The sequence below is a fragment of the Emydura macquarii genome, unplaced genomic scaffold (genome assembly GCF_026122565.2).
Source record: "Emydura macquarii macquarii isolate MOO-44397 ecotype Brisbane River unplaced genomic scaffold, CSIRO-AGI_Emac_v2 contig_3603, whole genome shotgun sequence".
Taxonomy (NCBI): domain Eukaryota; kingdom Metazoa; phylum Chordata; order Testudines; family Chelidae; genus Emydura; species Emydura macquarii.
The window spans coordinates 5,336,917-5,350,695 of record NW_027133740.1 but is presented as its reverse complement, the minus strand read 5'-3'; the positions used below and the strand labels follow the sequence as shown (position 1 = coordinate 5,350,695).

Sequence of the window (13,779 nt, the reverse complement as noted above, 5' to 3'; positions counted from 1 at the left end):
TTTAATGGAGACTGTGTCCTGTATGTGAAGGCAATTTCAGCACAAGGTAGCATGCTGTGCTAAATGCCCTTTAGGAAATTTAAGCTGTTTTAAATGACACTGGCAGTATATTAATAATTAAAATATATAATAGCCCAGGTAAAATGAAAAATTTTGAACACTAATCTGCTGCTAGAAAATGTACCGTTGTTATTTTATAGCCATTATATTGTAATCACACACAGTGGGTTTGCATAATGTAACTGAGAGTGGAATATGACCCAATAAGAAAAAAAAGTCACTTGATTTGTGTTTGTAGCTGAGATTGTAATATATGTGATCTCTTGCTTCAATGGCTACCATCTTCTATGTAGTTAAAACTGTATTGCTGAGTGTCATCTTTTTCCTTATCCTACAGTGAGTCAGAGTCTTAGGATCTGATTCTCCACTGTCCTGTACCTTGCGCAACATTCTGTTTTGGAAGCAGGTTTCACTTAGTTTGCACTCACTCTGTGCCAGTGTACATGACTGCACAAGATGCAGGGCAACTGAGGATCAGGGCCAGTGTATGGTATATTTCTACCTATTAAAAAGCAGGCAGGTAAAAAGAGGTGGTCATTCATGAAGGTAGATAAGAACCAGTGCTTTGCTTAGCCCCAGTCTCATTTTTTTTCCAGCTCTCTTAGAGGCAGTAAAGAAAAGAAGAGGGAAAAGGGAATAAAGATGACCAAAACAAGGAGTAGGAGAAAGACTGATGATAGTGTCAGATCACATCTGAGAGCTTGACTCCTATTGGGGGAGACTCCTGATCCCCAGTATCCTCCCCAGGTATTCTGGAGGCAGACACCAGAGATTTCTAAGACTTTGGCCATTCATCCTTGGCTACTTCTTTCTCTTCTCCATCTTCAGGCTGGAAGAGGGAAAGCTGCAGCTGCAGGAAGGAAGCTGGAAGATGGTGTGAGAAAGTGTACATTAAAGCAGGGTAGGCAGTAATTCAATGTATACCCTTATTTCAACTCCTTTGTGTACAAGTTAAACTAGGTTTGGTCTTCATAGCCCATTCATAGATCAGGTGTAATTGGGCCTTAAGGAATCTAACTGAATTCAAGGGAGTCTAAATTAATGTGAACGGTCCAATTTACATTACCTTAAGCATCACCTCTGATTTCGGCCCCTAGTCTCTGATATGTCGTAGGTTTGGGGAAGAAAAGACACTCTACAAGACAAAATAACTTACTGATAATTATCTTTATATTGTTCTCTTTACTTTCCCAATCACATCTCTACCTTCTCATGTTTCACAACACATAGTCTCCAGCGATGGACGTTTTTGTCATATCCTGGCTTCATGATACATGGATTTGTCTTCACTGGAGAATTAAATGTTGCTCCTAATTCAAGTCCCATCCACACACACAAACACTTAACTTGAGTTGGCTTGCCTGTCAGGTGCTGCGAGCTACAGCTTGAGTTGACAGAACTAACTAACTTCTTGTAACTTGAGTCTCATTTTGCAATGAGCCATTCTCCTCTGAGCTAGGTTATCTTGAGAGGAGTTAACTCAAGTGAAGATAACTCAAGTTAAGACTGCTATGAAGACATACTCATTCTTTGCAGAATGTGGGAAGTGGCGATTGCAGCAGTGTAGACTGTTTGGGGGCAGGGATTTTTGTTTGTTTGTTCTGTGTTTGTGGAGCCCTGGTCCAGAAACTGAGGTTTCTAGGCACTATTGCATTATAAATAATAAATAACATAATTTTACCTTCCTGCCTGTAAGTGTGTCTGTTCTCGTTGTATGTGATGAGATTTCTTTCCTAGTATACCAGTAGTACTGACTAGCACTAAAATAGTTAAATAAGAAAGAAGTCCTGTTTTTCCCAGCACAGCAGTCTGAATTATCACAGTGATGAAAGGCACTTCTCAGCATGTATAAACTGTGAAATGCACTTGAAAGTTAATGCCATTTAAAAAAAATAAAATAAATTAGGGTTTTGAGGTGTAATGTTTGTACTAGCCATCTTCTGTGACACCAGAAATCAGCTCTCTAAGACTATAAACTGATATGTGTGCTTGAATATGTATCATACGTACTATATCACATGAAAAAATCTTACATTGGAAATATGAAATATTTAACAATAACAACAGGGTTGCTTCTTGATATTCTATCCTGTAGAGCATAAAAATTGCACGAGCATAAGGGGAGAGGGAGATCCAGAAATAAGGTGTTGGGTAAGAGGAATGGGGGACAGGGAGGAAGACAGACAAACTGAGGCCTTGATACTGCAACTGACTGCATGTACAGAGCCCTGTGAATTTCAAAGAGGATCCAGATGGACACAAAGACATGTTAGTGAACAGTCTGTTGCAGATTTGGGGCTTGAATGAGTCTCTGGTCATGCTTTATATTGTTTGATTTCTAATTAGGTTATTAAGAGTCAGAGCTGATCAATAGGTCTTTTTATAAATGGTTTATCAATTGTTATAGTGTACAACAGTTCAAAACCTAACATCTTCTACTGATGTGTTCATGCATACTATTCTTGAATGTGACATACCTATAATGTATTAAACCTTTGTAAATCACTGGTCATTCATATTTCACACAGCATCACACCTGGTATACTGGCTGAGTAGGATAGGTTCGGCAAGGCCCAATACGAGCTGTTAGACGGTTGATACTGCTACCCTCTACCCCTTTTGGTGTTAGATAATCTGAAATCATACTAAAGGGATCAGGGGAGTGTAGGGTATAAAGGTGTCTGGTTTTAGACTGGAATGTCCGGTCAAAAAAGGGACTTGTCAGTGTCCAGTCAGATGTACTGACCTGACACCAAATATCTGGTTACCGCGGGTGTGGGAGGGAGGCGCTGGGTCATCAACCTGCATCAGCAGCGGGTGAGGGGGGATGTAAGGGGAGAGGAATGAGCAGGGCCTCTGGGGAAGAGGTGGGGAAGGGAGTCTGGTTTTCAGAAATGACAAAGCTGGCAACTGAGTGGAGCCAAGAGCCCCATCCCCTTCAAACACAAGTGGACTATTTGACTTAATTTGTATCACTGAGACCCCTATCTAGGCAGACGGGGAGGGACAGGGGTGAAGGGTTTTTCAGTATCCGTACAATAGTAAGACTCCTGTCAGCATCCTGAGAACTGTGGCAGCCAAATATACCACACACTAAAAGATATGCCCCTGTTATCCTAAGCTCCTTTGACAAAATTCAAAGACAGAATTCCATTAAAATCCAGCAGTTATCCCATGATAAGATTCAGCCCTCCCCATTCCCACCCAATAAAACCCAACCAAACAAAACCCCCAGACCAAACCAAAGCTTTCTCTAGCTTTCTCGCTCTCCAAAGGCCTTTGTAAAGTGTTAGGCCTTTATTGTATCAACAGCCATTGGTTCTCTTAACTGTGAGCTATTGCCAGCTTGCCAGTGGAAACCAGGGGTTGGGAGTAAGAACTCCTGGGTTCTGTTCTGAACTGTGCCACTGACTCATGACTTTGGGCAAGACAAGGCCTAAAAGTGAGATTTTCAAGAGCTCTCAGTGTTAGCCCAACTCTGCTTCCAGGAATTAGGGCAACACTGACTGCTTTTGAAAATCCCAGCCAAAATTTTAAAAAGCAACTCGTCATTTTTTTGGGTGCCTCGATTTTTGAGCGCCACTTGAGACACACTTTAAAATGGCCTGCTTTTCAGAGGATGGATACTCAACATTTTCTGATAATCAGTCCCTTTTAAATTGTCTTTAATTGAGGCACCCAAAATTAATAGTCACTATAAAAAATAAAGGTCCATCTTTTCTCTGCCTCAGTTTGTTCGTCTCTACAAAGAGTATAGTAATTACAGGTGGTAACAATGTTTTTGTTGGAAATGGATTCATCAAAAGTGAAATTGTTTGCGGGAAAGGTTTGGTTTCCATAATCTCCCAAACTGAACATTTTTTGAAAAAAACTTGAAATTGTTGAAATGTGTTGTTTTGACCTTTTCAAAATGAAAAGTTTCATTTCCTGGTTCTAAAGGACCCCTCTCCGCCAATTTCATTTGTACAACATCCTCTTTTCTGTAACCATGGCAGCAGCAGCTCTTGCACTGTGTGTCTAAGACCTATGCAGCCTCCCTTAATTAAACAGAAGAATTTAATATTGGAAAAATATTTTTAAAACGTAAGGTTTTTAAAATAAGTTTCAAATAAACAAAATGACTTTGTACAGGTTTACTGCCTTTTCTATTTCTATTCTGATTTATAATAATAAATGGAGAGATGAAGGAAAAGATTTAACTGAAGAAGGCCGTGGGCACTGAGGAAAAGAGGTGATTGTGATTTTAAACACTTTGTCAAACAACTTGCATTTTAATGCTGCTGCCTTCTCTTCTCAACGATTTCCCACACTATTTATTATATTATGAAGCTCTGAATGACTATCTGAAGATGGAAGTAAACACAGGAGGCAGAACATTGCAATAGCTAACCGACATGACCCTTTCTATTATTGCTCACTCATGGCATTTCCATAGGTTACTCATTTAAGTTAGATTTATAGGCTGGACTATGGTGTTATATAAAACTACAGTAGAGTTGCACCTTTTTACACAACATCTGAATTTGACCCCTGGTTTGGAAATAAGGGCTAAGGACTATATCACTGTAACCTTCATACTTGCAAATTGACGTGGCAATTACAATACAGCAGTATGCTGTATCTAAGAGCGCACAGTGGATTTTCCGGTCTTTAAATAAAAGCAAAGATATATGTGAATTAGTTTTGAAGCTTGAACTGAAGATAGAGTGTAATACCATAGAAATAATAAAGCCAAGCCACAAACAACTATGCGAAAACAAAAAGCCAAAAAATAAAATTAATAAACATACCCAGAGAGAAGGGAAAAAAAGAAAAGGAAGAGGGAAAAGGACAGTGAACCAGAAGATGGAGAAACGTTACCAGACACTAAAGTTCCAGTAATAAAACCTAAAACAGGATGTTATGGTCCAGAAAGCTAATACACTTGCAATCACTCCTGCCACCTTGTAACAGCCACTCAAAAAGCCATTGACAGACTGCAATAGAACGCAGAGCTGACCTTAAGGGTGCGCAATCCGGGTGGTCGCCTTAGGCACCAAATTGCTCAGCTGTTTTTTGTACATGTTTTGTTTTTGCTCAGCTGCTCAGTGGGCGCTAAAAACATTTTCCATCCTGAGGCCAAAACACCTACGGCCAGTGTGAGGTCCCTGGAAAATATGTTTTAGAAATAGATCTCTATTGTTTATACTGAAAAAACACAGAGGGTCCTGTAGCACCACTTCGTCAGTTGCAGCCCACGAAAGCTCATGCCTGCAGAAATTTCTTAGTCTTTAAGGTGCTACAGGACTCCTGTTGTTTTTGCTTAATACAGACTAACACGGCTACCCCTCTGGAACTTTTCATTGTTTCTACTGCGTAATAATTTTGAATATTTGACTATTGTACATATTTTTGTTAGTGGTGATATAAATTACATAAGAGAAATGGGAACTGCACTTTTAAGAATGGGAAGAGGGCACCCTGAGCGAGCTAATTCAGAGCTAAAGTGTTCAGTGTATGTGCTCCTGCCGCAAGGGGAAGCTGGCCTGTCGTTGGGCACTGAGGAGGTCTCTGACTGCAAGAGGCTCCTAGAGCAAAAGGTCTGAATTCTCAGAATAAACTGTGTTCTCTTGAAAAAACTTAGTCTTGTGATTAAGGGTGCAACACTAGCTTTGGTGACACATCTCTCAAAAGCCAGAGTGGCCTCAGACATAGTACAGGCTGATCGGTCCATTGCTGACATATAGGGCTGTGCGGAGCAAGATAATTCTGTTTCATGGAGGATTTCAATATTTTGAAATTTGGTTTTGTTCCCATTCTGAACAAACCCCATACATTTCATAATTCTCTGTGAAAGGGAAAGCCTCACGATCCCCAGATCAGAGGCCATCTGCATGGATGGCTGCCTTGAAGCTGCAGACTCTGAGAACCCTGATGTTCGTAGCCCCAGGATATTTCACCTGGCTGGCTGACCCCAAGCTGTGGATCCTGTAAACCCAGGCTCCTCAGCAGTGCAGCTGGCAAGCTGGCAGGAAAGAAGGCAAGTTTCAAAAGTTGTCTCGCTTCCAGACAAATTTAACTGAAATTGAACCATCTCTGTAGACCACCGTGACATCGACGAATTGGCAAATTCTATTTTGTCATTTTTTTTTTCTCTGATCAGTTCTTCAGATGACTTTTCCCAGGGTAGTTTCCTCTTTCGGTCATCTGCCATTTCACCTGTCAGAAATACAACCGAGTGAACCCCATCCTATAGAGAGACATGTCAATCTTCCTATTTGCAGAGCTGATATTGGTGTGGAGCTTGTAGCTGTGTTCATCTTGTGAAGCCTCACATTGACCAGCTGAGACCATGTCCCTCACCCACTTAATGTATAACCTCGGTTAGATTGGTGGAAGTCAGGTTGCCCATCCTTTTCAAAAAGCAAAGTAGGAACTTTCCTCAACCAGACATCCAATGCACCAACAGCTGGGAAATATACTCTATACCTGATGATGTGCTGGACTATGGAGGAGCTCCTTGTTACATTTTTAGCAGCACCTTATTGATTTAGTGCTATTGACAGAGCGTAGAATCTGAATCTCTAGAGTAAATTAATAAAGACAGTTTTTGTGGAGGCCCGATTTATCAGGGCAGAAACAAATCTATTTACATTGTGATGCCTACATATTGGCCACTGAAAGACTTTTTTTTTTCCTCTTTAAATGTATGATTGAAATTTGTAGCATATTGCATCATAGTACAATACTTTGAAGAGACTAAAAAAAAGAAGAGCAACATTTTTTTTTCTGAACCAGCATTTTTTTCACCAGTTTTCAGTACTATCTGTCAATTTATGTATCAACTTCTAAAGTGCACATAGTGTTACCTCTTAAAATACAGGCAAAAATGAAGTCTAATTTAGGAAATGAAAGGATTATTTTTATCTACTCCAGTTTTTTTAAAATATAGCATATAAATCTATAAGGTTCAATGAGATACATAAGCATTTGACTAACTTCCTATAAGACTACTCGTGTTTAAGTTAGCCATGTGCTACCATACCTTGCTGAATCAGGGTCTAAGTAATGTAGTTACAACATAAGACTTTGTAAAATGTAGATGGACTTTAGGTGAATATTATTGGACCATTTCACTTCATGTGCTATATAATTTATGCTTGAAAAATGTCTTTTAGGTAAATGTGGGGAAACATAAGAGTTAAATTACTTTGTTTTTCTTTTCTCTTCTTTTTTTAAATATAGTAGCTACGGTGTTGTTCTGTCAAAGCTTTTTGTTAATAGCCACCTTTGTTCCTCTGTTTCCTCAGCTTTCTCTGTTAGAAGAGACAGGGTTTGGAGGTGTTCTTCTTTATGTGGATCCTTGTGATTTACCAAAGACTCAAAATCTTAGTGACAAAGCATTCATGGTTTCCCTAAACAGTGGAGGGGACCCATCGACACCTGGTTATCCCAGCATTGGTAAGTACTATTCTAAAATGACATTTTAAATTTGTTTGTAAATAATACATGAATTGAAACAATAAGCCCAGTCCTGTTCCCAAGCACAAACCTTGAGTGAGAGGAGCAACATGGTTGAAGGGATAGAATCCACTCTCATAATCTATATGTAGGCTATAGAGTTGTGCAACTGGCATGCAGGTGCTACAGCAGACTCTTGGTAGGAGTAGCTGGACTACACACCTTATGCTGATTTTTGTCACTACATTTACACTCCACCATTAACCCAGCCTACCCACTCAGTAATCCCACGTAGGGAGCTACTGTGCAGCAAGTCTCTTCACAGCTGTGTGGAGTTGGGCTCACCATAATCTGTTTCCCCCAATGAAGCAATTTCCACTACATGTTGGGCCTTGTGCTCCCATGTTGTGGGTAGTGGGAGCATTTGGGCTATAGATATAGTAAGAGCAGTATAATCAGAAAAGATTATATCAATAATCTCTTGTATAATCTTTGCTGATAACATTTTAATGTGATATACATTCTACTTTCCTAATTTCAATTCTACTGGAACAAACCTGGTCATTTCAGCTAATGAACTTCTGTTTTGTTAAGTGATAGCAGGACAAATGCATTTTTCATATATTTGAAATAACAAAGATGGAAATTAAACATAAATGTTACTGTGCTACAACAGTGGTTTTGAAAATAATTTCCACCTGCATCAAATCAGACTATATGCTCTATTTAAAATCTCTGTTCCAGCAGTTCAGACAGCAGTTCTGCCTGTCTGCTATATTTTCAGCTTTACAACATCCTGTAATATCTAGCTATGTGGAAAAGTATTAAGAATTATGCTATGTGTTTGTGATGAAGCTTCATCAAGAATATTTGTTCCAGTTACAAACACAAACATCTAAAGGCTGACTTGAATTGGCACTAAATCAACTGAGGCACTGCTGAGATGCTTCATGACTAGCATGGCAGAAAATAGAAATATTGGCCTAGTTGTCAGAGAAGGGTCTTAGCTATGCACGTCATGAAATGCCTTGACAGCTCAATGGGAAAGGAATTGCATATTTTCTCAGTGTCTCACTATACCTGACCTAGAACTGCTGTGGGAGTACTACAGAAGTAAATGTAGCACCCTTTGAGCGTTATTCTTAATCATTTCATGAAGCCCTGTGAAGAATGGTCTGTTTATCAGTCTGGCTGACTTCATAACATTTAATGTATCCCGTATGAAAAATAGAGTTGATTACAACTGGTACACTGACAATAGGTGACGGTTCACTGTCTAAACTTTGTGTGTTGTTTTGCTGACAGATACAGTAAATGCTCTTTAGGGTTGTGTAGATTCCAATGTCTAGTTTTAGGTGCAAAATACTTATTGGCACAAGAAAAATAACTGATAACTTTAACGGAGAAACAGAGACTTAAGTAGGTTGATGGTTTGTGCTAGAACCTTAATGTATCTTGCATACATTTTTAAGTCTCTAAACATCATTCATCAGCAGGAATAGGCTATTATGTTTCAAAAGTGTTTGTGATAATCTGGATGCAGTGATGCACTGACAGGATTCTGAGGAGAATTCTTGGTATCCCCTTGTTAAAGCTCTGCCACCAAGTGGTAGAGCAAATTGGAAATGTTTTCTTATCTCTGATGGTTTTCACACTTCTATGAAGGCCAATAGAACACTCTAGCCAGAGTTAACTTATGGAGAGCTCTATACAAATAAGTCTGAAAAGTAAATGTTTTACCTTGGTGGTATCATATGGCAGGTATTTAAAAAAAATCTTGGGGACAAATACTCAGGATTGTCCGGATCTTTATCCCTCTTCCCTGCAAGCACAGCAGATACCCGCTGGTAAATTGAATTTATCACAGACTACAGGCAGGGATTTTTGTGGAAGCCCATGCTTAAAATATTGACAGCACATCACTGTCTGGAGGATACCATCTGCGCTTTACCCATTGCCAAGGAGAGAGTGTAAGCTGTTACTGTTACTGGCTTGGGATAAGTGCAATCTGTAACACACATGAGATAGATCAGAAAAGGAATGGTCTTTGGTGAAAACATCAACATTTGTAAAGGAAAAAAAGGATTAGGATTTTAATTAATTTATCACTGAATATTGACAAATCTTGCAACACACCTTATCCTATTTTAGAAGGAAACCTGTAGAAATATGAGTGATCCAAAGGTAATCATTGTTTAAGCAAATCTTTGTACTCTATACCTGTCACTATACTAAATTACATGGGTGCAAAGTTAATAAATGTCCTAGTAAGATCTACATAATATGTACAGTATATATATTTTGAGGCCACAGTCTCTTTCTGTTTATAGTGAATCTTTTTTTCTTATCCCCAAAATAAATTTCTCCATGACCTCAGAATTAGAGCTGAATGAATACTTGGTGTTTTTTGTTGTGGTGGTTTTTGTTTTGTTATTTAATTGGAGGCTTAACTGGAAAAAGAATGGTTTGTTTTAAATTGAAACTGAATTTTTTTTCTAAAACGAAAAAAAGGGGGAAAAATCTAGTTGAGGATCAAATGAAACATTTTGTTTGATCCTAAAATAATTTTTTTTTCTTTTTTTCTTTTTTTTTAATTATGGATCATTTTGTGGGCAGGGGACAGGGCTCTCAACTCTTGCCCTGTTTTGTGTGTGTGTGTGTGTGTGTGTGGTTTTAGAAAATATTAGCTAAATTTCTAAATGAAATATTGTTTTGAAACAAAATTTCATAAAATATATTGTTTTGAAATGGCTGAAAGTAACTCTTATGACTTTTTTTTTTAGACCAAGCTACTCACCAAATTTGGACCGAATTTTTTAAAAGTTTGTGTCCAAAAAATGTATTTTTGATGAGTTTACTATTTGTGGGGAAGAAAGTTGTCCCCTCTCTACTTTAGAATATTACAGTGGTTAATTTTCCAGTAGAACAAAGCTTCCAGGAAATTTTTGACTGTCCCAGCATTTTTTTTTGAAGTCAACCACCACTTTTAATTGGATTTATGTAATTGATAATACTAGACTTCTGAGTTTGCATAAGATTCCAGCTCAAACCCTGTTCTCTTATGAAGATGGACACAAAATTCAGAGCATCAGTGTATGGATTAATTTAGGATGTACTAATTAAGAGTATGCTGAGTGAGGGATAAATGTGTCTCATACCTGTATGTGGCACAATCTCTTTTTCTGCCTTTAAAGGGTAACCAACGCAACTTGGTAAGGAGGAGTCCAGGTGCTCCTATATAAATTGGTTACTGCCTTGTTTGCGTCTTTTGGGCCCTTTACTAGGTCCTTCACCTCTAATTTGACATTGTTAATCATGGTGCTACTGCTTCTCCACCATGACAGCCATGGGATAATCTTCTGGGCCCTTGTTCAGCCTCTCTCCTCTCTGCCTGCTTTTCAAGGACAGTCTCTTTCTCAGTAATTCTTTCTTCTAGTCTACATTGTGTCACTCTTGATTTTGAGGGGTCCAGTACTTGGGATTTGGAGTTAGGAATGGAAGGCTAAGGAGCCCCAAGTGGAAGAAACATGAGATCTAGGTAGGTGAGAGGGTTCTGGAGACATCAGTAAATAGGAGGGGGATCATAGGAAAGTGCATTTCAGAAGCATGATGAGTTTCCCTTCTAAATTTTTGCATTTTCACTTTTTGAATGCTGCACTTTCGCCTGCTCAGCTTGCTATGCCAGAGATATGTTTGGTTTTGCTATTGCTTTACTTCAGAGTCATTTCAAACCAAATCTATCTTCGGACAGAAAAATGGCTCAATAAACGAAGATATGGACAGAACCTATTTGTCAATCTTAGTATGTAAATAGTAAAGTGCCGTTGCTATGAGCAGTAAGAACCCTGTGCCTAAGATAAGGCACTCAGTAATAGAATTCTCATCTGTGCAATAGGGGAATGGAAATTATATCACGAAGAATTCTTCAGAAAGCATTGATAGAAACTGCTATCAGTTTTAAAGGCTGAAATATAACAGCTCAATTGAATAAAATCCTACTACTGTATATTGAGAGGAGTATCCAGTGTAATGTTCTTTTCAAGAATTTCACATGGAAGTTATATCATTAAAAATAATATATATAAACTGTTCAGAAGTGTTCTGTGCTTCAGATCCCTGTGCATAGCTAGTCATGTGAGCCATAAAACAGGTATGGGAGAGAAAGCAGTCAATAATAAAGCACAAGGGGTGTGTGTGTGGGGGGGGAAGGGGGCCGCTAGATTGTGACATGTGAATTACTCGTGCACAGAGGTGGAAGGGTAAATTAATACCCACCACCTCTTATACTCTGCATTTGCTACCTGGACCTTAGGTATGACACACAGAAGTAAGCAGGTGGGAAAGGAGAGGACAGGGAGGGTCTGTGAGTGACCGATGCATTGGCTTCATTTCTCCCCACTCCCAATGAGCTGGTCAGTGCAGCTGAGATGGCACAGGCAGATGTTGTAATTTGCAGCTGGTGTAGGCCACTGGCAAATTGCTCCCCCTTGCTCCCATTCTCATAAGATCCCACTCTTCTCACATTGAGTCGTACATTACTCCCTGAGTAGTCGCATTGATTTCAATGAGACTACATGCATAATGATGTGTTATCTAATGCGATTAAAGGTAGTAGAATCAGGTCCTTGTTCATGGAAGGTCCTGTTTAAGAATTCCCGGTTGCCGATGTCTTTGTCTACAGAACCAGAACAACATGGTTTTGTATCCAGAGGACAGGTACAGCAATAGTCACCTTTGCCTTTCTCTTTCCTCATCTTTCTCTGTTAGAAGAGGCAGGGTTTGGAAGTGTTCTTCTTTATGTTGATCCTTCCAGTGTACCTCAACTATGGCCAGGAAGGGACCACTTTGGATTGAGAGTGAAGTTTAATTTCCATGCCTATTCAGTCTTTGATCTCTCCGCCGAGATCATTAACAAACAGAGCTGGCCAGACACTTGAACTCCTGTTCCATGGGTACTACTGAACAGGAATTCCAGAACTTTATTTAGAAAAAATCAAAATGACATTTTGCTTCGACGTTTTAAAAATAGTTTTCAGGCTTTTTCTGATCTGTCCAGAGCCCTGGCAGCCTGCCACATGTGGAGCCGGGCAGCACAGGGAGCCTAAGAGCCAGGTCTCCTGAGAAGCTGGGAGCTTTGGGATCCCTGGCTCTGGGGCACTTTACCCTGGCAGGCTGCTGAGGAGCTTGGAGCTAGAGCTTCCAGACTCTTGGTTTTCCATCAGCTCCCCAGGAGGGCTGCTTGAGGAGCCAGATTGGTGAGCTGGCAGGATTATACAATGCGTAGTTAATGGCAGAAATCTGCCTCGTTTCTGTCAGAGTTTTATAGAAATCAACCCCTTCTTCAGAACATTTCAGTTTTGACAAATGAATGTTTTCTGACAGAGAAATGGTCTTCTGGAAAATTTCGGACCAGCTGTATTCCCAAAAGTGCCAGTGTTGATGATGATTATTTTGTAAATACTTTCTGGACACCTACCATGTCATAGGAATTGGGCAGTAGCAACCAAATCATCGTGTACCAAGAACAGAACAGCGTGGTTTACTGTTTATTACTGAAAAACAACACAGTGTATCTTCATTACTCACATTCTTTTAGTACCTGCCCTTTTACCATACAAGCAGCAAGGGAAATTAATTAAATTTAATAAGAGTTACATCTTCCAAACAAAGATATAAAACAGGTGGTTTTTAAACATGTGGGATCAAATCCTGTATTCCTCAAACAATACATAGATAAAATTTCACTGAATTCAAGATTTGCATCATTTGGGTCATGAAGAGGAGGAATGATGGTGTGAGCAGGTGACGGTCACACCCTGCTCCAAACACAGTCCACACAACTTGTTGCCAGTCAAAAATGACCCATTCCTGGAGTTTATTTTTATTCAGAAAAGGAACTCAAAATAAAACAGTACAAAATCCAGGCCAAGGCTTATCCTCAATTTTGTATGCTTATAGGCTTAATCTCTGAGGATTATTCAACCCATACCTTAGGACTTCTTGAGAGCCTCTCCCCTGCTTTACATCTGGGTTGGATAACAAGCCACCCGAAATGGAGAACTGGCAAAATCCATTGAATATAATCACCAGCCAACGGGATTGGGTTTTCAGGTGGATAGAGTCAGTCAAGTACAGATAGTGCTGTGGCTTGAGCATAGGACATGGAATCAGTATTTCTGGATTCTGATTGTTTCTCTGCCACTGACTATCTCTGTGACTTTAAGAAGACACTTCTTTTTCTTAATCTGTAATAAAGAAGAAATGTGGGTACTAACAGAA

General features: G+C 39.4%; 1 protein-coding gene across 5 annotated transcripts in view; it reads left to right on the top strand.

Annotated features, from left to right (window-relative positions):
• The window catches only part of NAALADL2 (N-acetylated alpha-linked acidic dipeptidase like 2), a 691,918-nt gene that overhangs the window by 382,044 nt on the left and 296,095 nt on the right, over positions 1 to 13,779 (top strand). For all 5 annotated transcript variants that reach the window (XM_067536536.1, XM_067536537.1, XM_067536538.1 and 2 more), the window contains one exon: positions 7,350 to 7,500. In XM_067536536.1, the coding sequence (XP_067392637.1) occupies positions 7,350 to 7,500 (151 nt within the window). The remainder of the gene's footprint in view (positions 1 to 7,349; positions 7,501 to 13,779) is intronic.